Source organism: Gallinula chloropus, assembly GCF_964237585.1.
Source record: "Gallinula chloropus genome assembly, chromosome: 1".
Lineage (NCBI taxonomy): Eukaryota > Metazoa > Chordata > Aves > Gruiformes > Rallidae > Gallinula > Gallinula chloropus.
The window spans coordinates 26,058,723-26,086,358 of NC_140085.1; the positions used below are offsets into that span (position 1 = coordinate 26,058,723).

At 47.0% G+C, this 27,636-nt stretch overlaps 1 protein-coding gene across 1 annotated transcript; it reads left to right on the plus strand.

Moving 5' to 3' along the window:
- Positions 1 to 3,428: 3,428 nt before the first annotated feature.
- LOC311202599 (uncharacterized protein) lies at positions 3,429 to 26,984 on the plus strand (the record flags this gene model as incomplete). The annotated part of the gene is made up of 18 exons (XM_084277188.1): positions 3,429 to 3,522; positions 4,049 to 4,163; positions 5,438 to 5,612; positions 6,198 to 6,309; positions 7,295 to 7,401; positions 8,227 to 8,353; positions 8,894 to 9,014; positions 9,298 to 9,383; positions 10,473 to 10,597; positions 11,866 to 11,925; positions 15,831 to 15,897; positions 17,030 to 17,124; positions 18,721 to 18,849; positions 20,252 to 20,366; positions 21,167 to 21,304; positions 21,980 to 22,146; positions 22,591 to 22,679; positions 26,411 to 26,984. 18 exons carry the CDS (start codon positions 3,429 to 3,431, stop codon positions 26,604 to 26,606), a joined length of 2,118 nt encoding a protein of 705 aa, XP_084133314.1. The 3' UTR covers positions 26,607 to 26,984.
- Positions 26,985 to 27,636: the final 652 nt, after the last annotated feature.

The window sequence follows — 27,636 nt, forward strand, 5'->3', positions numbered from 1 at the left end:
CTCAGAGAGCTGCTAGAGCGGCCCTGGTTTGTCTCGGAGACCTATGAGCTAAGAACCCAACAGGGTGTTTTTCCACATGGTTTGAGGAGAAAAATGGCAAATCAGGCAACACACTCTTAGCCCTGACTTATCTGATACAGCAGGCTGAACTGGGTGCTTACTGCTTAAGATTGTCTTGAAATGATCTTGCTTTTTAGAGCTGGAAACGAAGTGACCTGTAGCATGCCGAAAAAGTGATAGCACAGATAGGTTTCTACAGTACTGCAGTCTTTCCAAATAGATCTAACAGAAAGTAAAAGAGATGTCATTATAATTTCTGTATATTTTTCAAAAATATAATTTTACCTACACATTTTCTTTTCCATACATCTAGCTACCCAGCCCCCCAGGAAGAAGATAACATTCATGAAATCTTTAGTATCCATTTATGGTATCGGAGAGTGCAATCTATCATGCCTGTAAGTAAATTCCCTGCAGACCGCATAGCAGAAGTCAGAGGCGGATTGTCTTTGTAACATAGCAAGCTTTGTTTAAAGTTTCCCTGGCTGTGTTTAGTTGAAAAGATTGGAAGGATGTAGAAAATAAGAGTACATGCGTGATTGCCGAGCTAACCACAAGTTGCAGGAAACTTCTTTTGAAAGGGACAAGTGTAAAGTGCAAATGCTGCTTTAACAACCTATGTTTTACAATTTCCTCATTAATGGATTGCAGTAAAAAATCCCTGACACTGATTACTTCAGCAATACATTAGTTATTACTTTAGCTAGCTTTATGCTATGCATGGAAGGTGCATAGAATCATGTCTGTCTTTTATCCTGTAAATCAATTCCTTTGTGGGTAGCCATTTAACTCTCAACTCTCATATTTTCTGTTGGAATATAAAATCGAAACGCATAAAATCAGTACATTAGAGCTGAAAGTAGCATGGCTTTTTTTTATGAGGGACAAAGATTTATTCATTTGAAAGTCACTCTAGAACTGCTACAATAGGTTGTCTTTACAGTAGGAGACTACAATAGTTTTTCCTCTGTGAACCCAGCTTGTGTTCTCGGTGCAGCCAGGTGTCTGCATTGTACAGAGGATTGCCAAAACTGACTTTAGACCCACAGTTTTCCTCGCCAGGGACGCCAGGGGCTGGGTAGAGCTCTTACCCTGAGAAGAAAGAGCTTAACAGCTGCGTTTGGTGAAGTTCAGGGGGGGAGGCATGAATGCAGTTCCCCTGCTTTTTAGGAACAAGCACAAAGAGGCTCAGTCTGCAGAGGCATTGCTTTAGTGAGCAATGAATTCACTGATTTAAAAAAAAAAAAATAAAAATCTAGCGGCCAAGGAATCTGAAAACCGAGAAAAGTCTTTGAAAGAGTGAGGGAGGAATCTGGCACCGTGTGAACAGAACTAATCACAGAAGCTTTCCTCGCCCTGTCGCGAAATGGCCCCCTGCACCCCGGGCAGCGAGCAGTTGCGGAGCTCAGCTGCGCCTGTGGTTAATAATAAATGGGCTCTCTCAGCCAGGAGCACAGGCCTGCGCACCCCCATGCTGCAGCCGCCCCCCCCCCCCCACGCCTTCTCCCAGGGCTGCCCAGGCACCACTCCAGTACCTACCCAGCACCCACCCAGCCTCCCTAGGGAGACGGACGCCCAGAGGTAAGAGACACGCTAGGCCATTGCTCCATGAGGTCGGATCGATCGCAAGGGGAGGCGAGCAGGGACGGTTTGGAGGAGGGAGGAAAGCCGGTCTGGGCTAGAGCTGCTTGCAACTTGCAGGAGGAATCTGCAAAGTTTCTTTACAAGGCGAAAGGTCGGATGGGTCTCGGCTGCAAAACTTGCCAAGCTTCGAAACTCCTTCAGCCAGCTCTGGGTGCGTGTTGGCTGGGCTTCCAGCCGGCATCAACTAATTTGTGTTGGGTTTCAGGTGGTGACTGGCTGGTTTTTACCCACCAGCCAGCACAGCTTGGGCACTCCTGGCTGTTGCACTTTGGAGTCAGGGGAGCTGTTAAAGTTCAGACCACAGCTCCAGCAGCTCCACTGATCCTTGGCCTAACCTTGTTTGCTTAATGAATTTATTCCAAAGCTGACTTTGCCCCGGAGAGTGAGGGGTGTGTACACACATGTACCCAGCCATACCAGAACATTTGCATGAACTCCTCAGGCGGCTGAACTTAGCACTGCACAGGCAGATGTCGTCAGCATGAAGCATGAAGCTTTCGCCACTTCCATGTCATGCTATGACTCCATAAACTTAATCAGGCTTTTTGTCTTTCAAATGATTGGAAAGTGGAAAAAAGTCTTACAGTTTCAGTCAGGTGTGTATTTCTTCTTATGGCAACATCTGTCTTGATGTCTAGCAGAGCTGGTCCCTGTTTTCCTGTGTTACACAGCCCAAGCTGTCATGTGTAGCTGAAGTCTTTAGATTTGGAAACCCCCCCCACCCCTCCTCCTGGGTGTAAGGCAGTTCTGTATCCCTGTCATATCGTGCTGTATTGAGATCAGAGACACACTCTTCTAAATGTAACACAAACACAGTACTATATCCCAATTAATTTACCGACTAAATTAGGAATAGGTATGAAGGACTGAAGACAGGAATTCTTTCCTCCTGGTGAAGGGGTAATGGGAGTTGATGGGCTGGAGGGGTATGGCCAAATGCCCATGGAAAATATGTGAAGCAGCCAGGCATTGAGTGAAACTGCCCGGAGGCCCAGTCCAGACCAGTCTCTTAACCTTTACAACTCTCTCCCCCTCTTTCTCTGTTTGGAAATGAATTTAATTAAAGTGAATAGGAGTTGCTAAGAGACCAGAGGAGTTCTGGAGTTTGTTGCTGGGGCTGAATTGCCACTCTGCTTCCAAGGCTTTGCACTAAGAAGGATGATGTAACTGTGAGCATACATAAAGCACTCCTGGCTCTGGGGAAAGCTGCTCTTTCCTTCTTGTAGTTCCAGTCTGCTATACTCAGAGTCTGCCTTTATTGAGCTGCTTGTCTCCTCCTAGACACCCGACAAAACCCAGGTCCATCTCTTTATAGCATTCCTCTCCCTGTGCCTGCTGTGTAGATTTCTCCTTGTGATCCTCCAAGTTGGAGGTGGCAGTGGCTGAGCCTGCAGTTTGTCACAAGCAAGTAGCTTTGGAAATTAAAAGTATGCCTACTTTTAAACTCTTTAGTTTGTTACTTCTCATCCTTTCCTCTGCTCCACCACGACTTCAGCCCAGCATTGACAGTGGTCTAGGTGAACTCTTCCAACTCCATTTCTGCAGCTTAACATTTTGCTTTGACACCCTGGCTCATGCTTAAAACACCAAGAGTCTCCTTGCAATTTCCTGGGCAAGGGTTGTTTGCCTTCCAAAAGATGGTATGTTTAGCTTCCCACAGTCACATCATTGCTAAATTACCTCTTTTGTTTCTACCTGACTTCTGTTATGGTAGGACCATCTGTATGCACAAGATGATTAGGAAGATAACCTATAGCCTAGGAAGACATGTATCTGCTGTGGCATGTGGGACCACCCAGGTGAGAAGATTTCTGCATGGTGAGTAGCATATTCTGAAACAGTTCCTGGGAGGAAAACATTTTTTTGTTCTGAATGCAGCAGGGACTTTGCTGGCAGTATTCAGGGAGCACATCAAAGAGCAGCAGTAGTCTCAATGTGTGAAAGTCTTACAGTATACTGAGTTACTATGGTATCCTTGGTGCTTCCACTCTTTTAAAACACATTCTTTGGGCATGGTTGCAGGGCTCAGTGTGTTCACAGTAATGGTACTTTAAAGTGACGTTACTGGAGCTAATGACAAACCAGTTGCAAATCTGGTGGCAGAGGAGCACTCGATGTTGATGAAGATTATTACTCATATTAACAGTAGAGATATTTTGCAAGTACTTCACTTACATAAAACACAGCTTTAGTTTTCATTAAGTTATTTGTGAATTCACCTCAGAGAACAGCTGAAGAGTGGGATAAATTTGTTGTGATGATGACAATTTGACTTTTATAAAACAGCTCAGTAGTTACTGCAAATACCCACACACATAATTTACTTTTCTGCATTTATCCCCAGGTGCTTATTTCAGGATTCAGCCCTCTGTACAGGAAGCCCTGATGGAGGGGAGGCCAGTCGTAGCCTTGGAAAGCACCATCATTACACACGGCATGGCCTATCCTCAGAATCTGAGGTGGTAGATTGTGATGTTCCTCATTCAACAAAGTTGTAAGAACAAAACATGTAACTGGTGGATTGGTATCAGTATTCTTGGTCCAGCCAAAACCCTTCTAAAAGTGACTGGAAATGTCAGGTTGCTAGGCATGCAGAATATGAGCCCCAGTTTAAAACAATTGCATTTGGACTTTTAAGGACACATAAGGGGTACCTATTTACCTCCTTATCCAACACCTTAAATTTCTGGCTTCCTTTAAAATGTGGCAGCAGATAATGCCATCGTCTGCTGTAAGAGAGCTACCAGCCTTTTCAGCTTCCTACTTTGTACAGACATTGAAAACACTCTGCACTTTCTTTCAGTATATCTTTTGTAATGCAAAGAGGACTGGAGCACAATAGTGAAATCTGTTTGTTAGTGCTACTCAGAGCTTCTGGTCCCTCTTGCTGTTTTCTGTGCCCTGCATAGAACCCCACCCCACTTCTACTCTTTATTTATTGATGTTCAGTAGATCTGTGTTTCATTGAGTTAGTGCCAGAAATCACTGCACTCTCCTCTCCATCCTTTCTTCCAGAAAGTACAGGAAGGTTTTGGTATTGATTTTCCATCTTGCTTTTTACCTGGTCATTATTTTGCCTGACATTCTGTCTTAGAATGAAGCTTTTAAAATTTGGTTTGGGGGAGGAGGTTGTTTCAGTAGTTAAAGATTGCCTAGCATATGTACAGATAGCTCAGAAAGGGGGAAGCTGCTTCTCTTAAAAAGGATAGTGTACCGATGTCAAGTATAGAACCTGCAAAGCTTAGCAAGACCTATACTGCAGCCCTAGAGTATCCTCAGGCTGCAGCATTTTGTCACTGTTGTTACTCCATATCTAATTGCCTGTGTTGTTGAAAATACATCCCAGTCATATGAGCTTGAATTACATGGGGTTTACGTGGAGGTCTATAATATCAGAGGAGGAATAGGCAATAGAGAAAGGTCCTACTCTGAGAAGAACCCTACTTTCAGTAGTCTGTTGTACAACTAGATTTGCCTGTAAACCAAGTGATTTTTCTCAAAGCTGAAGCACAGAGATTGGACATTGCTGCCCTGAAATTAGGAGCTCTGCACTTCTGCAAATCCAAGTGCAAAGACTTCTGTTGTTAGGAAGATTCAGAAGAGGAACTGGACTTAGCCGAAATCACAGTAACTATATAAAACTGGGAGTGATAACCATCAAACATGCCAGTTTTCTTGTCTGATTGTTTGCTTCACTCATTTTGTGACTGCTGTCTTGTTTGTCTTATTCTAGCATGGCCAGAGAAGTGGAAGAAATTGTAACAACAAATGGAGCAGTCCCAGCCACTGTGGGTATTTTAAGGGGTCGAATCCACGTGGGACTCACAGACGAGGAACTGGAGTTCCTGGCAAGCAGTAAAAATGTAGCTAAAGTGTCTCGGAGAGATCTTCCTTTTGTCCTCAGCCAGGTGTGGTATGCAGACTTTCTATTGAGGTGTTTTCTGTACAGCAATAGTGCAGTGCTCTACAGCTTTAAGCCATGTGGCATTTAAACCTCTTAAAGATGTCATGTAAAGTGACATCTTATTGGTAAACTCAAACTTCGTCCTACATACAAAGCACAAGAGAGTAAGGGAATAGCAATCATGAAACAGGGCTCCTAAAAGTCATTCTGGATCAGCTGGCAAGCCGTGAGCACTTGGCTAAGAATATTCCCATTGCAGTGATAAGGCATCATCACGTTACATGTGAACGATGTGACATGCAGGCCACCCTGAGTAATGCACAGCGCTTAAGGTGACACTAGCTGCCCACAAAGCCTTCTGGTTGGAAAGCCCTGGAGAACAAAGGCTTTTGCTGTCATCAGGGCAAGAGTGGTTCACGCAGCAGGGACAGGGATTCCTTGTAGAATATTTGTATCCGAATTTCACTCATCAGCTGGTGACAGCAGGCTGTTCTGACATTGCATAGGGCAGACCACAACCATAGCTGCCTGTATGTGGTATTCTCGGGGCCACCCTGGGTGCTGACTGTGACTGGTTGTCCCCTGGCAGGGCTTGTCCGGTGGCACTACTGTGTCTGGAACAATGATTGCTGCACACAAAGCAGGGATCCCTGTGTTTGTGACGGGTGGCATAGGAGGCGTCCATCGGGGAGGAGAGAACAGTAAGAAAATCAATACATTCTACTTTGGGTTGATGCTGGTTTACTTCATTCCGTCTTTGTCCCCATCTGTCCTGCAGCAACTGTCTTTTCAGAAGAGATTCAAGTTATTCTCCCTGACCGTACTGCAGTTGTTTTCTCCCCAGTATCTCCTTCCCAGAAGCTTCAAAATATTTTTCTTGAGCATGGGCCAGTAGTTAAGAGGGTGGAAGTTTATCCTTAGCTTACATGGGGTTATTGAATATTGTTTGCTGGTGCAACAGGAGCTGACTGTACCCCTCCCACTTTGTAATGGCTGGATAACCTGATACTGGTGACCGAGCACAGTGTTGTTATCGACTCCCTCTCAGCTGAGAAGAAGGAGAGTCTCACTGCAAAAGAGACTTAGGTCCTGGTTTATGTCAGAGGTGCGTGCTTTTCTTTGGAAAATGGCCCAGCCTTGGCAGTGTAGTTTGTGACCTTGAAATACGTTCTCTCTTCTTAGCCATATATACACCTAGCATAGCAGAAGCACACGGGCCCGCTGGATGCCATCCCTTTCAGATGTGATATAAATTCCAGACCAGGGAGTTTCCTGAGGTCAGCAGACCTTCTGCGGCACTTTTTTTGGGCAGTGATGTCAATACCAAACATCAAAATCTACTTAAATTATATTCCATTTCCTTGAGCTTCCTCCTTACTTTATAACATCTTCTTTCCTTCCTATTGGATTTTTGCATGCTGCTTATCGATGTGGTCAAAGAGCAGAGAGACACCGTGTAAGGCCACACCTCTGCCCTAAGCCTTATGACTTTTTTTTTGTCAATATCTCTCTCAATCTCAACACCTAAAGGCACAATCTAAACCTGTAAAATGTGTTTGTGGATCTAAATGGCTACAAAAGCTGGCAGTGGCGTCCCAGGCAGATTATGGCTTTTTAAGAGGGCAGATCACATCAGCTTGGAGTATGACACAATCACCCACACAATGACCGCTTCTCCTTTGACAGCTCTGGACGTGAGTGCTGATTTGACAGAGCTAGGACGAACTCCAGTTGCTGTTGTATCTGCAGGAGTCAAGTCTATCCTCGATATTGGCAGGACACTGGAATATCTGGTAGGTAGAGTGGGCTGCTGAGCCTGAAAGCAGATAACATTGTACTTTGTGTACAGAATGTCCGATGGTGTTGGGGCTGGTATTAGGCCTAACACTTTTAGAAGTGACTGTTGAGAGGATGTGAAGCCATATTTACAGTTCTGTAGTCCTCAGGCTATACAAGCACTGAGCTGCTCCCTAACATAAATCTATTGATGCCCAAAGGGCTGTTCCAGCAGCTGTTCCAGCTGAGGCCAAGGGCAGCACTAGCCATGCCCTGTTTCTCTGGCTTTAAACTTGCATTTCTGGGAGAATGCTCCAGAACTGATGGATCAGGCAAGCTAGATCCATCAAACCCTAAAAATCAGAATTAAAATGGGATTCAAGATGATTTTCAGTAGAGTCGCTTTTTAAGGTTTGGTATGGTGTAAGCCAGCAGGGCCAGCACTTCAGGAGACAGCCAGTGTCAGTACTTCTCAATTGCAAACAGAACTCATTTATGTTCCTGTCAGCTCATGACATAGCGTCAGATCACAGGTTGTTACGCTGGACTCAGTATTGTGCTACTGCCAGCCACTCATGGCTTCTGATCAGCTCTGAGCACAAGCAGAGGACATGCATGGCTCCCTTGTCTCAGTAGGCCAGATGCTGTCTGACCAGTTACCAGGTCTGGCTCTGCTTTGAAAAATGGTGGTGGTAGAATGAAATAGAATGGGATATAGTAAAATAACCAAACCTTGTGCCAGCAAAAGGCTGTTTCTAGCTGGATAGGAGGAAAAAGCAGCATTCTCTTGGTGAGTCCCCTTTCCCTCCACTGCTTACCTGCTTGTCTCACCACTGCTGCAGGAGACTCAGGGAGTCTGCGTGGCTGCCTTTGGAGAGTCAAGGGAGTTCCCAGCCTTCTTCTCACGCCAGAGTGGCTTCCAGGCACCATATCACGTCCGGGATGAAGAGGAGGCAGCTGAACTCATCGGTGTGTTTCAGAAGGAAAAGGCCCATGTAGGGCCCTGGAAAAGAGGGTCATAAAATTCACCTTAGATAGGGCACTTTCTTTTTTAACTTTGGAGAAGAGTTTTTCCCTAAAAACAAGCCATCCTGCTTCCCCCATTCCTGCTTTAGTGCTTCAAGAATAAAGGAGCAGGGAAGTTCAGTCTTTACAAGTTTTCTAACTAGCTGCAGCCACCTTGGCGTGCTCATACACATTTTGTTCACACTGGTGAGGGAACACGTATGCTAATGTGCTTACAAAACCAGTTTCAGGGACTTCAGAGCTAGGATTGGTTTTCTTTCAAAAAAAAAATCTTTGTCCCTTATATTGTACAGAGAGACTTGAAATAAATAGGTAGATGTAAATTGATGAGTAGCTGGAAAAAAACCCATCCTTGGGGCAGCTAACAACAGGAGCCCTGGCACCATGGGTTCATTCATCTCGTGCCCACTCTTCCTTGTCCTTTTCCTTCAGCATTTAATTCATCCAGGGAGAACTGCTAACGATCTGCCTGTCCTCTCCCAGCCAGCATGTTGGGGCTAGGCCTGAGAAGTGGGGTGCTGATAGCAGTGCCCTGTCCCCAGGAGAGAGCTGCCTCAGCCCAGGTCATCGAAGAGGCCATCCAACAAGCTCTTGGTGAAGCCAGGTGAGAAGCAACCTAAGCCCTGTCCTTTGCTCACACAGTGGTCTTGGAGAAGTAAATGGCTTCAGGGACACTGTCACAGGGGCTGTAGCCCAGCTTTACCTTGGGCGTGGGTGAGCCTGCAGCATGCTTTCAACCGTAGTTTTATCTAACCTGAAGCTTGTTTTCAGGACATTTCATGGGATGTGGTTATGGAGATAAATTATCTACTAGCAGCAGCGCTTCTCCTCTGATGCTCTTTCAGCTCAGCCCTTCGCATCTGCAGTTATTTTCTTTTCATTTGCAGGTCCAAAGGGATCACAGGCAAAGAACTGACCCCTTTTATGTTGCAGAAGATCAGTGAATTAACCAATGGGAAATCAGTGGACTCCAGTATCCTTTTACAGAACAGGGGAAAAAACTCCCAACTATGCTAATGTACTTCATATCTCTGCTGATAATGCTTGTTGGAAAACACTGTCATTTTTATTGACAGTCTAGTGAGGGGCAAACACTTCAGTATCTGCAAACAGATGAGAGCTTAGCAACTGCATTCTGCTTTGTCTGTCCTTGTTTGATTTTGCATTAAAAATTGGAGGCCAGCACAGACAGCAGGTGGTCCACAGCCCAAAGAGATCCTTCCCATCTGATCACTGAGCTTGCCTGCTCTGTGATGGAACCTCAGGACACTGTTGATTGTGGTGGGATTGTGTACGGGAAGGTACCTGGGCTTCCCAGAGCAGTGTGCTGTACATCACACTGCCTTATCCAGCTCTTCATGTGGGTACAGAACAAGAGAGTCTTGGAAGAAAAACACCCCTGTCTGAGCAGGAATCCTTTTACACATGCAAGTCAAAAGTAGATCTACTGGCTGGGATGCTGGCATAGGCTCTGGGAAAGTCGGGTTCACATCCAGGCTCTGCTGACAGCCTTCTAGGGAGACCTGGTCAGTTAGGGTAAACAGGTAACGGGATTTTGCGCTACTAGAGCTCTATGAAGCCACAAAGTGGGGCTTTCAAAGCCTCTGATACTCTGTCCCTAGTGAAACTGCTAAAAAATATACATCACTTTTAGAGACTTGGCAAAAAGCTCAGTAGGCATCTCCTTTGGGAAAAACTGGCCAAGATCCTCTGAGGTTCTTAGATGCTTGGTTCTAGTTTAAGCACTTGGTTCTAGTTTAAGCACTTCACCTTCTCTTTTCTCCATGAGGTTGGCTTCTGTTTCCCAGCTGTCAAATGAAGATGACAGGTTTCCTCTCTGTGGACACAGTGGGAGGAAAATGAAAAAAAATTAAAGCTTTGGGGTGTTCGTGCAGTGCAGTGTATGTGCCCCCAAAGGATTATGGTATAGGGGGATCAAATCTGTCAAGTCTCACAGCGTGCATTGTCTGCTTCCTCTCTCTAGGCAGCTCCTACATAGGCTTCTGACAGGTTGCTCTTGCTGGGTTTTTTATTTTCTTTTCCTCAAAGAAATGCCAAACAGACCTCGCTCTGATCCAGAACAACGCCAGAGTGGGCAGCTGCATTGCAGTGGCCCTTAGCAAACTGCAGAAGGCCAGAAGGAAGGGGAACCTGCTTCGGCGAGAGGACACAACCCCACCTCAGCCAGTGAGTCCCCTGCAGCCCTCTATACAAGGCTGACAGCAGGATAAATTTATATCCATTCCCAAAAGTAAAAGGTGACTCAGCCAGCAACCAATCCTGCTTCATGCTGGCAGACATTCTCTCTTTAGAATTTTTTCTTCTCAGATAAATATCCTCCTCCTCCCCCATCAACATTTACAGGGAACAAGCACTGACAGTGGCCTAATCCCATTAAGTTGTAGACTATCAAATCCATTAAAACTTTAATCACCTTTTCACCTTTTACTGTGCCCTCATGTACAACTTCAGCTGTATTGTTCCTGGTGCCAGGGAACTTGTGACTACAGGAGTAGACCTGGAAGAGGGTCGAGGGAGGTATTTTGAGCTGCTGATCCACACACGTTTTATAAATATCTCATTTTGTTGGCCTCCTGCTCATGATTGCTGAAATTACAAGAGGTACAGCATATCCCAAACAAGATCCATTATAACCCTAATACTCTATTCAGTCTCTTGGATTCTGTGTGTGGCACGCAGTTTATAGGAAATCTATTTTAAGAAGTCTTTCCAGAGATGAAAAATTTTCTAAAACCCATTTGCAATAGGATTTGTCAACATAAAAGAGGGCAGTGACTCCAGAGGCAATAACCCAGCATTTGATGGAGTGAGAAAAAAACAGCTGAATGTCCCCAAAGAATCTGGAAGCTTCCTGTTTTGTGGAGCTCTACTGCTTTTTCTGGCTTTGTAGGACAGTAAGACAGTGATCCATAAAGTGTCACTGGGTACGGCAGTTTCTCCGGGGAGCTTGTGAGAAATTACTGCATTTTCCTGCCTCTTTCTTCCCCATTTTCTTTACTTTTTTTACACAGCAGAGCTTGAATGTGTTCTGAGGTTTGGTATGTCAGAAATTGTCCCAGGAGAGATGGCTTCAAGGGCACTGACATGACCAGACCCATGCAACTTACGTTACTCTATGACCACAGAGAGAAACCGTCAGCACCCATATGTGTGTGTGCACAGTAACATCCCACCTGCCACGCTGGGGCTGGCTGCAAGCAGGCATCCTTCAGAAAGCAATGTAGAGAAGAGAATTCAGTACTTTCTCATCAGGATGTACAGACCTGTGCCTCACCACCCAACATATGCACAGGCCTTCATGCTAGAAATTAGGCAGCTCTCAAGGGGGTGGGAAAAGGGGGTGGGAAAAGTGACTAGAGAAAGCAAAGACGACCTGCAGATTGTTTTCCTCAAGTCCTTCCAACCATTTTTTACTTCTTTCTTCCCTCATAAAGGTGGTGATTGGAGGTATCAACGTTGACTTTATAGCCAAGGCGCAGAACCCTGTCATCCTGGTACTGTATCTATAGCGGTTTTCTTAGCACTGCTGCCATTTCCAGCTACTTTTACAGATGGGCCAAGCCAAAGGAGGGTGGAGAGGAAGACAGTTTCCCTGTGTGATAGCCACATGTCTCTATGCACACACTTGGGAGGTGCAGTGCTGTATATTTGGTGTGATGTCTAGGTGGGCAGTGGACTGACATAGGCTGACATACATCCAAATGTACTCTGTTCTCATGCTGAAAGTCACTATCCCCAGCACTTGAGACAGGGACAGAGCAGTGTATCATCTTTACAATCTCCACATATGACTTTGGCCCCTGCAGTCCATGTTAGGGTGCCTTGGGGCTACTCTCTGATGCCATAAGCCCAAAGAGCTCTTTAGCAGAAGAGCTGCCCCGGGCACTCTCAAAACACATATGCAAAGAGCTAGAAGCAATGAGTAAAGCCTGTCACTGCGCTCTGACAACCTCTCATTCAAGGACAGACCCTACAGGGAGGAGATCCCCAGGTAAGAGCCAGCTCTGTGTGCCTGGGACTGTCTTAGCTATGGAAAGCAGCATGAATAGGAGCAAGAGCGGCTGTGCAGACAACCCCCAGCAGTAAGAAACCTTTGAGAAGAGTAGTGCTGACACAGTTACAGTTGAACAAGAGATCCAGCTTCCTTAGTCATAAAGGATTTGAGTCATAAAAAATAAAAAAAAAAAAGAGTGCTTAAAAAAAAGACAACATTTTAAATGCTACCAGAGCCTTTCCCTGTCAATTTAGTTTGACCAAGAAACAACCAAGAAGCCAAGTGGAGCAGATCTGGGACATCCCTGGGCACATGAAAGACATTTGCATGGCCTATACAATTTTGGTGATTGAGGTAATGAGGCTTCCTCAAAAGTTGTTATGTGTCTCAAATTATTCTATGCTGGTAGGTGGAGCAGGAAGCTCTTGCTGTCAGATGGGGCAGTCTGTGAAGGCTTCTCAGTCAGATGGGGAAGATGTGCTGGGGAAGCTGTCCTTAAGAACAGCTATTCTGTGTCACTATTCAGTGACACAGAGGCCAAATGGTATGATAATGGTCAGGGGCGACATGTGCTGCAGCATCAGTTATGAAAGCTTGCAAAACCAAAAGTTCAACTGCTTCAGCTGTGATCTAACTGGTAACACACATACCCCACACTCGGCTCTCAGGACAAGGAGCTAAGCTGTGGCCAAGAATGTGCAGCCATCCCTTGGCACATTAGATGTGAATGCAGATCCCTGGACCACCCATGGTGTGGTGAGGGGCTAAGGGCAGCTACAGGCCCTGTCAGGAACAGCTGATGGGTGAAGAGGAAAAAGGAGGTTTTAATGTTGCATGAAAAAGCAAGGCATTAGCTGCCCTTCTCTATACCAGCAAGCCCTAGAGCTGATGGTCCATCATGGCAGCTACCCAAATGCCAAGCTGCAGGAGGATGTTGGAACTGACAGCCAAAATGTTCCTGCTGACAGCTGTTGTGGTTAGGCACAGAGGAAAAGGCACTCTCAACAGCATAGCTTTGTTTTGGCTTTTAAAGAGATTTTTTTTTCAAAGGGCTCAGCACCCAGCAGGTCTCACCCTTACACATGCTGAGTTTGTTGTGGAGCACTGGGGTGCTGTTCACACTTCATGCTGTCTCACCAAGAAGGCAGCTGTAATTCCCATGTGACTTTGGAGGCTATCCAGAAGCAAAGTGCTTTATAAGTGTCTGACCTGCAGAGGATGCGTGACCTTGCTCGGAGAAAGGTGCTGGAAGAAGCATTATGGCTATAACTCAGGATACCCAGAAGCTGAGCAGAGTCTCATTTTTACATTAGGAATTCAAACCTCTGAGGACATAGAAGAAGGTTCCAGAGACTCTCAGTTCTCTGAAATATTGCCAGAAAGCCAGCCCAGTCTTACTTGGAATCATTTCAGCAAGCCCATTTTCATCTGAGTTCTTTTATCTCAGCCAGCCCCACCCGAGCACAACATAGAAGAGATACCAAAGTAGTGTTTAGGCTTGGCATTGCCAGCTAAGCTGGCAAGGTGTGATGACAGACAGCAGTTCCTTTTCCTTCAAATGCAGGCTGCTAGTTTCACTCTCACTGCACCCACCTGTTGCTTTAAAGAGGCCCCGTGGGGTTGTACAACAGCAGAGGTCACCCACAGCTGGACCCCTGAGCCTGGTGAGATGTACCTGGGGCTGGCACATCAGCTGTTAGGGCAAGGCTTGGCCTAAAAATCCTGAAATTCTGCCTTTGGGATTTGTGGGGGGCTGAAAGAGAAGGTCAGCATGCCAGGCAATGAAAGGACTCCAGGAGTATTTTCAACAGCCCTGCTAACATCAATTTGGAAAAACAGGTAGCAAAGCTGCATAAAATAGAGTTCATGTTCATGGCCTTAGTACCCTCTTTTCATGGGGTTTTATGGATAGTGAACTTCAGAGTGAAAATACCAAGCTCAACGCTTTTGGAATCTGCAGTACTCAACAGGAGACAGCTGCAGATGATAGAAATAACGTCATTCCTGGCAGTACCCAGCAATTCCCAAGGAGCGTGAGCAAAAGTAACAGAAGGGCATCCAGGTTGATGAGGAGTGACAAGTAGTGGAAGGATGAACAGAGGCCATAGGTTGCCTGGCAGTTCTGCTCAGGTGGTCTGAGCAGTTTGAGGCTTGGAGAACTGCCAGACAGAATAGCAAAGGCATCAAGAATTAGCACCAAGTCTTACAGACTGCAGAGCTGGGGAGAGTCACAACAGACAAAAGCCTGGACTGCAGAAGGGAGTAGTAAAAGAGCACATTTAGCTGAGAGAGCAGCCTGTTCAGTCAGGGCTGGACGCAGAAGAAAGCACTGTGTGCCAAGGACAGGCCTACAGCTTTGCACAGGGGAAGAAGAATCTTTGGGGAGCTTCAGTGTTAGTTTTGAGAGAGCAGTGACAGGTTGGAGGCTGAGTATTCCTTACTGCATTTACGTGTTTAGGAGAGAGACAAGCATCTCTCTGTTAGGACAGAGTCTGGGCCAGGAGCTGCTGCTATGGGCATGCACATGCTTCAGCGCTTCCCACCCAAACACTCAGCATCCTCTGGAAGGCTCCAAGGTAACAGTGAAGATCATTATGACTACCAGTGGCAGTCTGTCTTCAGAAATGGAAAATAGGTTTCAGGATTTTATAAAACAAGGACTTTTAAAGTATTTGATAGTCATATGAAGCCCATCTGAGTTCTTACTGATGTAATTCTTCTGGCAGATGAATTAGAAAAGGGAGGACATGTGTGAGGGACCACCTATGTTCTGACAGTTTGGCTGTTTGCAAAAGACTGGCAGATGGACAGATGAGTCAAAGGCAGAGGCAGGCAAAGAGAGGTGGAAAAGATGGATCTATTTGACAAGGGAGATGTTTGGGAAGAGAACGATGAGTGAAGAAGTATTCAGACACCGAAACAGATCTTTCCACAAGTAAAGCACAGAAGCAGCATAGGCAAAGGTAACAAATCTCATTTTACCTTCAAAGAGGGAAAAAAGCCAACCCCAAAACACCAAACAACAAAAACCCCACACTGCTTGTGGGAGTAGCTAAGATGCCTGGGAGGCAGCTGCAGAACCCTTCAGGTCTGGGTCAGCAGCTGTGGAGTCCCAGTGCTGATGTAAACAGGGAAATTCAGAGGGCTGCTTGTATTGACTGAATCACTTGTTAGTGTTGTAAGAAGAGGTCTTAGCAAATAAAACCAAAATAGCAACACGTGGGGAGATCAAACTGATCTCTCTTCAGAGGCTTGCATCACTCTCACTCTGGTAGCTAGATGGCTTCTACCCCCTCTAATAGCTGACCTACATTTCAGCAGCATCAACTTCACATGCTAAGGAAAACATAGTACCTATGCCCAGCAGCCCTCCCAGTTTTGCCAATTAACAATTTATTCTTCCAGGGTGGTGGGCAAACAAACGCTGGAAGAGTGAGACGAACCTTTGGCGGCGTTGGAAGAAACTTGGCAGGTGCCTAGTGCTTGGGTTTGCCTGGGGGTGCGAGCCAGCTGCGATCTGGCCCTCGGTGTTCCTGCAGCAGCAGGAGCTCTTGAGCACTGCTGAGATCTGGGACGCGTTAGGCACTACACCGGTGGGCAGGCTGCCTGCAAAAGGCGGGGGGCACTCCAAGAGTAAGAGGGGAGGGACCTGCGGTCAGGAAAAGAGAAAGGTCCACAGGTATCAAGTTAACTAATATATAGCACAGTGACCCCAAATCAAAGTTAAATAAGCATCAGTGATGTCCAGTGACTGCCTGGCCCTGGCCTTGAACTGATGCCAGGTTGCAGTCACAACAGAAGTACGTCTTGAGTAAGAACTTGAAAGGAGTGGGCTTATTCAGCGGTCACCCATGCACCACAGACAAGCGGTACTGAAGTGCAGCAGGTGCTGTGGAAGAGAAAGGGCTGCAGTCGTTGAGAACAGAAAGGGATCACGCTGGACCTGGTGCTCCACCAGAAAGCAGCAGGAGAGTTCGGGTATTGCAACAGTAGATCACAGAATGATTTTAAGATCATTCCTGCCTTTTTGACCTTTCCCAAATCTCCCTAACACAAGTCTATCATCACTTCTGCTCACAAATAGAAAAGTTTGAGGGGGGAGAAGAAAAAAAAAAAGCCAGCTGTGCCACCCACTGAGGTAATTTGTGGTAACTGGAAGGGAAAGGGGGAAGCATTTCCCACTAATCCATTCAGATTTGGTGGTTCTAGTAAGATGCCATGGTGGGAACAGCAGTGTGGGAAGGCCAGCACCAGGAATGGCGCTGCACAGAAGCACCACGGGAAATCCCACATGCCTGTGATGGTAAAGGAGATGCCAGGGAAGTGCACAAGTTTCTTCCCCCTTCTTTTCTTTTCCTTTGCTCCCAGATGTTCCAAACCCCACCAAGAACTCAGAGTGACAGTGCAGCAGGCAGAAGTAGATCACCCCACTCAACCCCAGCCAGTCATTTTCATCTTGAACCTCCTTCTAGACAGGGACTGGTGGACGTTTTCAGTTTTTAGGGAGAGGGCTTTCCTACAGATGCTCATCCTACACAGGCTGTCACTGTGTTCACAGCACTCTGAGGGATTTATTAACATCTTTTGTTTACATTTGCTTGTAGATTGCTTAAGCCGTCTTGGGCTGGCTCCGCTCTTTTTATCTGCCATAGGGAGGGATGAACATTCCGAGTCCATCCTGCGCTACTGTCACCACATGGTACGTTGCACAGCAGTGGCACCTCAGGTGTGGAAATGACCACGGTATGTAGTGGGAAAAGCCTTCTCAAGCCTGGCAGACATAAGAGCCACCTTCTATCCGACTAAGAGTAAAAATTCAATGCTCTTTTAGTTACAGACAATGTGAAGGCAAGGAGCCACCCCCACAAAGTACAGGCTAGATGTATGTACAGGTTGGAGTCTGAACCATGGGCTCTGAATTCAGTTCCAGGGAGCACTGCTTGAAAGAGAGAGAGAGGTAGGTAAATCAGGAGGAACCATGACAACTTCTAGGAAGGCCTAAGCACTCCAAGAAATACACAAAACCTGGCCCTGTGGATAGAAAAGCAGTACCAAAACCAGCCTGGTTTGAGTAGAACATGAAACACAGAAAACCTGTATCCAGGAGCCTATGCTGGACACCTTCCAAGTTCAGATTAGTGGTATTCCCCCACAACAGCTGCATACACCCCCCTAAATGCACACCAGAGGAATACCTGACTTCAGCAGCAGCTTGCCCCCTGAGGTCAGGGAGCCAGGAGTGGCAGGAGTCCATCAGGGACAGCAGGGCAGAACCTCACCACCAGCCAGGAAGCAGAGCAGATAAGAGAACAACCCCAACCCAAGACGTTAGGCACCTTCATGGTGGAGAGGTAATGCTGAAGATGAGCCAGGGGTGTGCATGGAGACCCCAGGTGAGGATGGTCAGGGCCATTAAATCTATTAGTGCCCTTAGGGTCCTGGTATCCAAACAGAGCACATTAGCCCTTAGTTGTGGCTACCTGAGCAACTCAGTAATTAAATCAATAAGAACAAGGACTCTTTTTGCTTTATAAAGGCTTCATAGCAGCAGGTCTATAATCCCTCCTCTTCCCAGCAGAGCAGAGTTTGTGCCATCAAAGTGAGCAGTCTCCCAAGGGAAGATTAGCTGACCAGCAGCCAAGCAATCCTTCCCATTACTACCAGTGTTGGAGAGGAGGACTCTTTCCTTAAAACCTCCCAACTTCCCTGTGAGCTGCTGGGGGAGGGGTTTGCATTTATCCATCTGCATATGTCTTCCAAGAAATGTCCCAAACTCTCTAAGCAGATCATTCAAAAGACCCACAGAGGAAGGACGCCTTGTAGCTATGTCTGTGACACTGCCATAAAAATGGCTCCAAACCTGTCCTCCAAATCAGGCTGTGCGGTCAGTGAGGTGGCTGGTGTAACCACTAGCTGGAGCATGCCACCAAGACTTGCCCAGCACACTGGCAGGCACTGAAGTGTCCCACAAGCTGTGGGAATGGATAAACGGGTGGCTGGAACAAGCAGCGCTTCTGCCACTCGACAGAAACACAACCTATGGAACTGCATGGCAGAGGCCTGTCACTGTCCTTTACTATGTGATTTCTTGAACCTGTGGCATCTCTTTCATTGCAGATATTAAAAACTAGCCATCTGCCAGGATTGTCTAGACCAAGATACCTCTGAAATGTTGCATATCTCAAGGGGGAAGGGAGAACAGCAAGCTGATCAGGTGGACACAAAGAATGAGCTGAGTCTTGCTGGGAAGAGAAACATGGTCCTTGTATAACTATAATTCTCCTCCCTGTTTTAGGACATGAGCGCTGTCCTTCAGCTGGAGGGGAAGAGCACAGCCACTTACTGTGCTGTGATCACCAGTGCTGGGGAGCTCAGCGTCGGCTTGGGAGATATGGACATCCACCTCCAGATAACTGAGCAATACGTACGCATTCCATCTGATTTGTAACCTTTTTCTTAGGAGAAGGAGTGGGAATGTGTGACAAGAGGCAACCAGCAAAGCTGTACTGGGAGGGAGTGGGTATGCAGAGGGAACGTGGGAAATCCTAAAGTCAACTCCAGACATTGGCCACTGAGGTAGCAGCATGGAGGAGCTACTCCAGCATGGAGTTTCTGCTCCATACAGTATCATCACTACTATCGTCCCTTGACATATAGGCCACAATCTTCTTCATTAACTAGTCCCAGGTAACCTATTGTTTTTGGCACCTTAAAGTCAGCAATAAACCTAGTCTACCTGCAGAAATAATGGTGTTTCTCCATTTAGGATTAAAAAAAACAAACCCACAAAAAATGGACAGAAAGCCAGTTAAAGCAAGTTTTCCTGCTCTATCCCCTCCCTGTTGTTTCTACACGCTGAGTCGTTATCAACAGGGACTGCTGCTCAGCGCATCCAAACCTTCCAAATGTCAGGACTAATGGAAGCTGCTGTGATTAAGGCCTGATTCACTGAAAGCCCCATCACTGCACCCTCCTTCCCACCTTATTCTTTTGTCGACAAAACAAAAGCCTGTGCTTCATGACTGACAGCAACAAGGAAATTAAGTGCCAATTACTCACCAGTGGGATATCCATGAGGCAGAGACTTTCTAGGGAAAAATATGGTCATTGCTCCTGCTTCCATCCCCACCCTGCCTCTCCCAGGGCTTGGCGCAGAAACCCATTACCTGACAGATTAATACTCCCTAGCTTTGTGAAGCAGCTGTGGCCTGGTGGAAACTCTGAACCAATCTCCTGCTGCAAAGTATCTTCTTTCTGCCAGGATTAACAGGGACATGGGAGGGATGATTCTTGAGTGCCTGTAGCATCGGCCTGATGTTCAGGCAGTGGTCGAGAGGCCTCAGAGAGCCAAAAGAGGGAACTGCAGCTTCCCACTCTACTGCTCCACTTGTCCCCCATCCCTACACGATTTAGTAGGACCCAGGAATAAAACACTGTGATGAACAACCTGTCTCAGGAGGCACTGTGCACAGAGGACACCTAAATGACATGCGCAGCAAACAAAGGTGTAGTCAAGGCAGGCATAGTCCAGGGAATCCCATGGTGGCACTGAATAGCAGCATTCCCTTTCCCTGCAGGTCTCTGACTGACCCATGGGTACCACAGTGGTCTAGTAAGGGCCAGCAACTACCTTTCTCTGCCTGGGTTGAGTCCAGAGGAAGGACAAGAGCAGGGGGAGATGAGACAAATAGAAAAATAATTTGATCTTAGGGAGTCAGGGACTGTAATATCAGGGAAAATCCTACACCCTGAGCCTGAATAGCAATCGTTTTGTCCCTCTGCAATGACTCGAGCTGTCTCTATTCTGTGTCCTGGATTTTCACCAGGTGTCCCAGTTTAAGGAGAACCTGTGCCAGGCCGCGCTAATTTGCATTGATGGAAACGTGCCTCTTTCTACTATTCAGTACGTCTGCCAACTAGCTAGAGAGCATCAGCTAGCAGGTAAGAACTCACCCATCCCTGGCCCCACAGCTCCTACCCGTGTGTGTGCCAAGACCCTCCACACACCCTGCATGCCCGCCACTGCTCCTTACTGGAGATGCCCAGTTATGGCCTGACGTGCTTTACTGCTTGGTACTCCTTTCTGTACACTGCTCTCTATTTCAAATGGATGAAACATCCCTGCTTTCTCTGAGTCTTTCTCGTTCTGCAGCTAAATTACATTTCCTGTAGTGTAGGTGCTATAGCCCTTGGGCACTGCCAGACATCCAGGGAAAGCTGATTTTTTTTGAATCTCAAAGCAAGTACAAATGAATGTGCTTCTGCCAGTTTAAGCAGCAATATAGTTTGCTTCTCAGAATAAGGCACCTTCTGAGAGGATTTCTCTCCCACTTCCCATAAAATGCATACCTCCCCTCCCCTGGTACGCTGGGGGCCCTTCCCAAAGCTTCCTAAGTGTTTGGAGTAAGGCCTTCATTTTTAAAAGCAGATCTCAAAGAAGGAGACAGTCTGCTTAAAACCTGGCAGAGGCTCCAAAATCAGCTAAAAGGAATAACAAACCTCAAGTCTGATTATATCTCCCATGAGCCAAAAGCAACAGCATCACTACTGAACCCCAGAAAGGAAACCTTGGGAGCCCTTGTCACCAGCACGGGGGAAATAGTATTTAAGTTTTTAATGGATTACATGTGTAACACCAGTTGTGCAGATGACTTTGAGCCTTCTACGCTGCATCCTGCTCTGATGTAGAGATGGACCACTAATTAATTAATGAGCTAACCAATTGCAATGTTGTTTTGAAGTGTGCTATGAGCCAACAGATGAGAACAAGGCCTCTAAGCCATTCCTCTCAGACAGCTGGAAAGCGCTCACATACATTTCCCCCAACCTGCAAGAGCTAAGAGCAATAAATCGGACCCTCGGGAACCCTCTGCCAGCAGGTATTGAGTACTCAGATGGATCAGTCACACTTTTAGATAACCTAGATCCTGGAGAGAAGCATTCTGTGCTCCATGCTCCATTTCAAACAAATAGGTTATAACACAGTGGGGATTCATAATCACTCGTGGTGTTTTCCACATCACAGCCATCTCTGTGTGGGTTGTATGGCCCTGGACGGGCTGATGATCTGTCAAAAAGCACAGTAGGCCTGGGGTGGCTCCTTGTCCAAAACCAGAGCACCTATTTGCCTTACTTCATCAGCTAAACGAGAACAATCTCTGGTTTGTAAACATGTCTCTGAAGCATGATGCTCTGAAGGCACCTACTCCAACAGTACTACGCTGTGCAGAAATTAAATGCCCAACCACATGCAGGTGGAAACCTAAGAAGTCATGCTTCATCACAGTTTTTTGATCTTTAAAGACATGTTTAGTCCCATGAGGAGTGGTTTCCTCATCATAAGATAGAGGCATGGAAGGCTAACTGTGGAGAATTACACATTTCCCATGATTTAAAGTAAAAAAAAATCTATCAGCCACATTTCAGAAGTGCTGATAAACAGTAGTGCTCATAAATAGTAGTAGCAGTTCTCATAAATAGGCTGCCAGCCTATAGAAGGTCCAGCTGAGGTTCTTTGGAGTTATACCACAGTTTTTCCTCCCTGCTCTCTGAAGAGCTGCCATCCAGGTTGGAGGATGTTGTCCAGACTGCAATGGCCCTGGCCCACCCTTTGCTGGCCCACCTGCACTGTGTGGTGGTGACCCTCGGTGCTCACGGTGTCCTCCTATGTGGCAGGAACCTGGGAGGGAGAATCTCGCTTCGCCCAGGAGCTCATGAACAGGTAAGGGCACAGAAAACAACCTCTGAGCTCTTCTCTTGCTTCTTTCTGGGACCATACCGCGCCGTTGCTATTTCTGGTGGCATGGCAGCAGTCCTGGGAAACGTGGCATCACTGCTGGCAAATGTGTGTGGTACGGGGGTGGAATACGCAGCTCTGAAAGAAAACCAAGTTGTCTGTCCACATCCTGCTGGCTCCTAGCAGCAGTGTTTGTAGTCAGCCAGTCTGAAATGCGCTTACTGTGAATATTCATGAGTGCAAGCTTCATGTTCAGGAAGCTTCCTTTACATCGCTGATCTCCTGCAAAGTGTGAAGGAGAAAGATTATTGCTTCTTTTTATTGCTTCCCTTTTCTTTTCCTTTTGGCATCCATGCCTGTGTGGATGGCATCAGCCACACCAGGCCCTACCAGCATGGGCAATAACCACCACCTTCTCTCCCCGCACAGCCTGCTGCTTCCAGCCTCTGTGCCACCCACTACCCCGCCATCCGCATCAGCAGGGAGGAGATAGTCAATGTCTCAGGCGCCGGCGACAGGTATATTGCTCCCTCCTTTGTCTTCTCCAGCTAAATGTGGTAGGGCCATAATTGGATTTCTTTGAAATTCTGCTGCAAAGGCAAACAACACTCTGCTGCTTGAGGAACAGGCACCAAGGACATAGGAACAGGACTGGTTACTGTGGTTCCATGAGCAGCTTGCTGAAGGAAGTGCCCCCAAGCATCTCGGAAGGCAGTCTTGCCATTATTGTTTTGCTTTTCTTGAAGATCCAAGACTTTCATGGCAATACAGTAGCTCGGAATTAGTACAGGCTGAGCTGCTAAAAGCAAAGGAAAGCACCTTACATCAAAGCTGCTTTTCTAACTACCTGCTGTACTACCACACTTCCCTAATGGAAGCAGGACTGCCGTGCGATAGGTAAAATTGCCCTATAAAAGCATTCCATCAGGGTCTGCATTTGCCTCCAGCAATGGCTTATGCCTCAGAAGAGCCTGGCTGTTACCACAACACTGCACATAGGAGCAGGAAATGACAGGTATTATTCCTAGCCCCACTGATCAGTCTGTCAGAGCAACATCTGATTATGCTCCTTGTTAACTTGTCAAACTGTGTATAGTAGTCAGGGTTTTATTCTTCTTGCTTCATATGCAACGATAATTGATTCTATCCTTTCAGTGCCCTGGGCTACACCGAAAGGCTGTACGTGACAGATACTTCCTTTTATTTTTCTCCTCTCACCTACCAATAACTCAACATAGCAACACTTGGGGTTGGACTCGATGATCCTTATGGGTCCTCTCAGTATATTCTGTGATTTCTTTTGTGAAACTTACAGCATTCCCAAGTATTTGAGTACAGATCAATCAATCAATAGCTTCTTCCCAAGCTAGTGTAACCCACTTAACACCAGGGAACACTCCATGTGTCCTAAATCACCTCTGAAATGAGTTGAATGCAACTGCAAACTGGTTTTCTCCAAAGGAGACCAAAGTGTTGTTCAGAGCAGTGGGTATAACAGCAGAGAAATGGGGGGCTGGGAGGAACCCCGTGGGGTCAGCCCATCCTAAGGAAAGCTCAGCTTTGCTCACTCCTTCCAGCAGATGTGCCCAAACTCTGCCAGCTCCTCCAGGGACACAGCCTCCTCTTGGCACCATCTGCTCTGCAGGACAATTTTTCTAGAAGCTAATGTGAACTAAACAGCTTTGTCTTTAGGCTTTCCTTTCCCTTTCTAAAGCTTTACTTAAGGGGAAACCAAAGGTGAGATAAAGCATGTCATTGCCAAACACCTCCATGGAGTTATGCAGGAGTGTTTCCAAATGCTTCCAAAGCTACCTGAAAGCTAGGGGCCTGTTACTGCTCCCATTTCTGAAGCCATACGGATCTGGAAATCCCATTCCCCACAGTTTCCAGGCCACAGAATCACAGAATCACAGAATAACAAGGTTGGAAGAGCCCTTTGAAGATCATTGAGTCCAACCATTCCCATCCTAAGCTAAACCATATCCCTAAGTACCTCATCTACCCTTTTTTTAAACACATCCAGGGAGGGTGACTCAACCACCTCCCTGGGCAGCCTGTTCCAGCCCCTGACAACTCTTTCAGTAAAAAGTTTTTTTCTAATATCCAATCTAAACCTGCCCTGGCACAGCTTCATGCCATTTCCCCTTGTCCTATCTCCTGTCACCTGGCTGAAGAGACCATCGCCCACCTCTCTACAACCTCCCTTCAGGTAGTTGTAGGTGGTGATAAGGTCTCCCCTCAGCCTCCTCTTCTCCAGGCTAAACATCCCCAGCTCCCTCAGCTGCTCCTCATATGATTTGCCCTCCAGCCCCTTCACCAGCCTGGTTGCCCTTCTCTGGACTCGTTCAAGGACCTCAATGTCCTTCTTACAGTGGGGAGCCCAGAACTGGACACAGTACTCAAGGTGTGGCCTCACCAATGCCGAGTACAGGGGCACAATTACCTCCCTAGACCTACTGGCCACACTGGTTTTGATACAAGCCAAGATGCCATTGGCCTTCTTGGCCGCCTGGGCACACTGCTGGCTCATATTCAGCCTGCAGTCAACCAACACCCCCAGGTCCTTCTCTGCCTGACAGCTGTCCAGCCAGTCTCCCCCAAGCCTGTAGTGCTGCATGGGGTTGTTATGTCCCATGTGCAGCACTCTACACTTGGCCATGTTAAAATTCATCCCATTGGTCTCAGCCAATGTCAACAGTCCAGTCTGTTCAGATCCCTCTGAAGAGCCTGTACCTTGCCCAGGTCCATGTGGGAATTTTCACAGTCCCCTTGTTCATCCAGGGAGGTCCTTCCTTGTAACCCCAGCTGCTCCACTGAGCTGCAGAAATCCCTGCTCCACAGAGTAAGGGTGCCCAAGCAGGCTAGAAATGCTGGGAAACTACATCCAGGCACTACACTGGTGTACACACCATCTCCATGGGATATAAACTGGTAATGTCACCCAAGCCCAGTCTGCTGGCATTTGCAGGGGAGTCTGCAGCAGAGTGTAAGACATTCATGGCTCGTCCTCTGTGCACCCACCCCACTTCTGAAGCTCATCAGGGGATGCTGCACATCCAGAAACAGCAACCCAGGGCACCTCATGCCTTTGACCTTGCAGCTCTCCTACTACTCCAGAGATGCTGCCCAAGGAGCCATGCATGGGAGCAGGGTGCAGCGGCTGTTTGCTCCCTACACCTGGCTGCCATGACAACATAACACCGCGTGCCCGCGCACGGCATTGCTAGGGGATGCTCCCCCAAATATTTACTCTGAACCTCTGGAGCTGCTGAGAGATTGAAGGCTTTGTGAAAACCGTAATCTTTTGTACCTTTGTTATGGGTAAAAAGCTATTGAGGTAATTAGTCAGGGCACAAAAAGGAAAAGTAATCTTTTTTCCCTTCCCCATAGATTTGCTCATTAATCCCCCTGCCATCACATTTTCCTGCTCTTGCTTCTTCCTCTCAGATGTCATTATCTTCCCCCTTCTCTTTCACTTCTTTGTTCTTTCCTAGCTTCTGAGCATCATTACTGCATTTGGCTGTGAATAAACAGTAATTATTCCCAGTCGATCACCAACACCCCCACATGTATCCATGCCTCAAGGGAGCCTTCCCCCTGCCAGCCAGGAGGGTGGCAAAATCACCCCCTTCTCCTGATGGTCTCCTTGGTGCCCTGCAAGGTGCCTGGCGAGTGACCACTCTTGTTCCAAGTGCTCACATGGCTTTTATTGGGAAATCTCAAATAGAAAACCACAGCTACAGCTTATAAAAGGCTGATTCCAGCTTTAGATTTCTTTTCCCCCAGATGTGCCTGTTGCCCCACTCCTGCATACATATGGAAATTTTACCTTTCTTCCCATTCGTCTCTTTGGGGGACAGGAGGGAGTGTTAATGAGGCACCAGCAAGGAGAAGTGGAAAAGAATAATTAGAGAACAAGGGAAAAATAGGTTCTTCCCTTCTTACACTCTCTTGTTTCCTTCTACCTCACCTGGAAAACTGGGGAGAAAAATGTGGTGGAATGGGAAAGTACCTCAACTTCTCAATTAAGCAGCAAATAAATAGCACTATTTCTTACACCAAATCACAAAATAAATAATTAAAAAAGCAAAGACTTTTCATTATAACCTCAGCCCTCCAATGTGACTTATTCTGCCTCTCTAAGTGTTGGTTTGGGTCCAAATGACCTCTTTTACCAAAAAAAATGGCTATGTTACTGAGGTCAAAGCTGTTCCCCAGCGTTCAAAACTGTCTGTCTTTCTTTCCACAGCTTAATGGCGGGAATGCTTGCAGGGATGCTTGCTGAGCATGACACAGACACCTGTGTCCAGATGGGCCTGCTCGCTGCAAGCTTGTCTCTCCGCTCCTATGAGCCCATTTCTCCAGAAATCAGCACTTGCAGTGTCAGCCAGGAGCAAGCCAAGAAGAGGAGCTGGCCAGAGATGAAGGTATGGAAGATGGACTAGAGCACCATGGCTTTTGCATCCATCACCTCCTCGTAACTCCCAGCATTGCTATTTCCAGGAACTGGCCTGTGTTTTGAGCCTCGAGCTCAAAAGCTGTCTGCTGACCACAGGACTTACGGCTCTCAGTGCACGCTGCCTTTTGGGAGGTGAAATGTCAAAGGGAGTGTGTTTGGTGACAACTTGTATTGCACTGTTCATGCTCACGTTCATCTGTTGTTATTTTCTGTAATTTTTATGATTTCTTTTTTGGTGGGTTACAGCAACCAGAGCTTGGTTCTGTCTGCTGCCTGTCGATAGTTCCTCTCACCTCCCCCTCTGAGCAGAACGCTCATGTGTTTTGGTCTTGAGTAAACCCTCAGAGAAGGAAGCCCCAACCCAGGGAAATCTCTTCTGTGTAAAGATGGTTTATGGTCTTTCAGACCTCCTGCTTCCCTGGACCTTTGGTCTTTCCTACATTTTCTCCTGAGGGGATTTTTCCTTCCTCTACCTTGGGTCACTGTTGTCCACTAGCACGGTAGCTCCTCTGTCACTGACACCTGGATTTTCAGGACTATGTCTCTTCAGGTGGGCCCAGCAGCAAGAACCTCTCTTGCTGCTCACTCCTGGTTTCTATCCAAGAGGTCCCATGGACCACGTGACATCATAGGACAACCTCATCAGTCTTCCCAAGACAGACAGAAAACACTGCACTTCCTTGCTTTGAAGCCCAACACCCCTGGAGAAAGCAGGCAAGACTAATCGAAGCAGCACACCCAGGGGCCAAGCTGGTGGCCTTTACAAGATGACTCCCCCTTCTCTTGCACCCATTCATCTGAACTTGGGGCTTCCTTCCTCCTCAAACCAGAGTGTCAAGAGCAAACACCCCAGAGAGCTGGAGCAAGGCCCTCTCTCCATGCCTCCATTTCCGACCGCTTGCCATCCACTGGGTAATCGACACAGAAAACGTTCCACTCAGAGCAGGAGAGGAGCTCTGGCAGACAGGCAATCCTCACAGAGCACTGTGTGAGGGGACAGAAACATTCAGCCACAC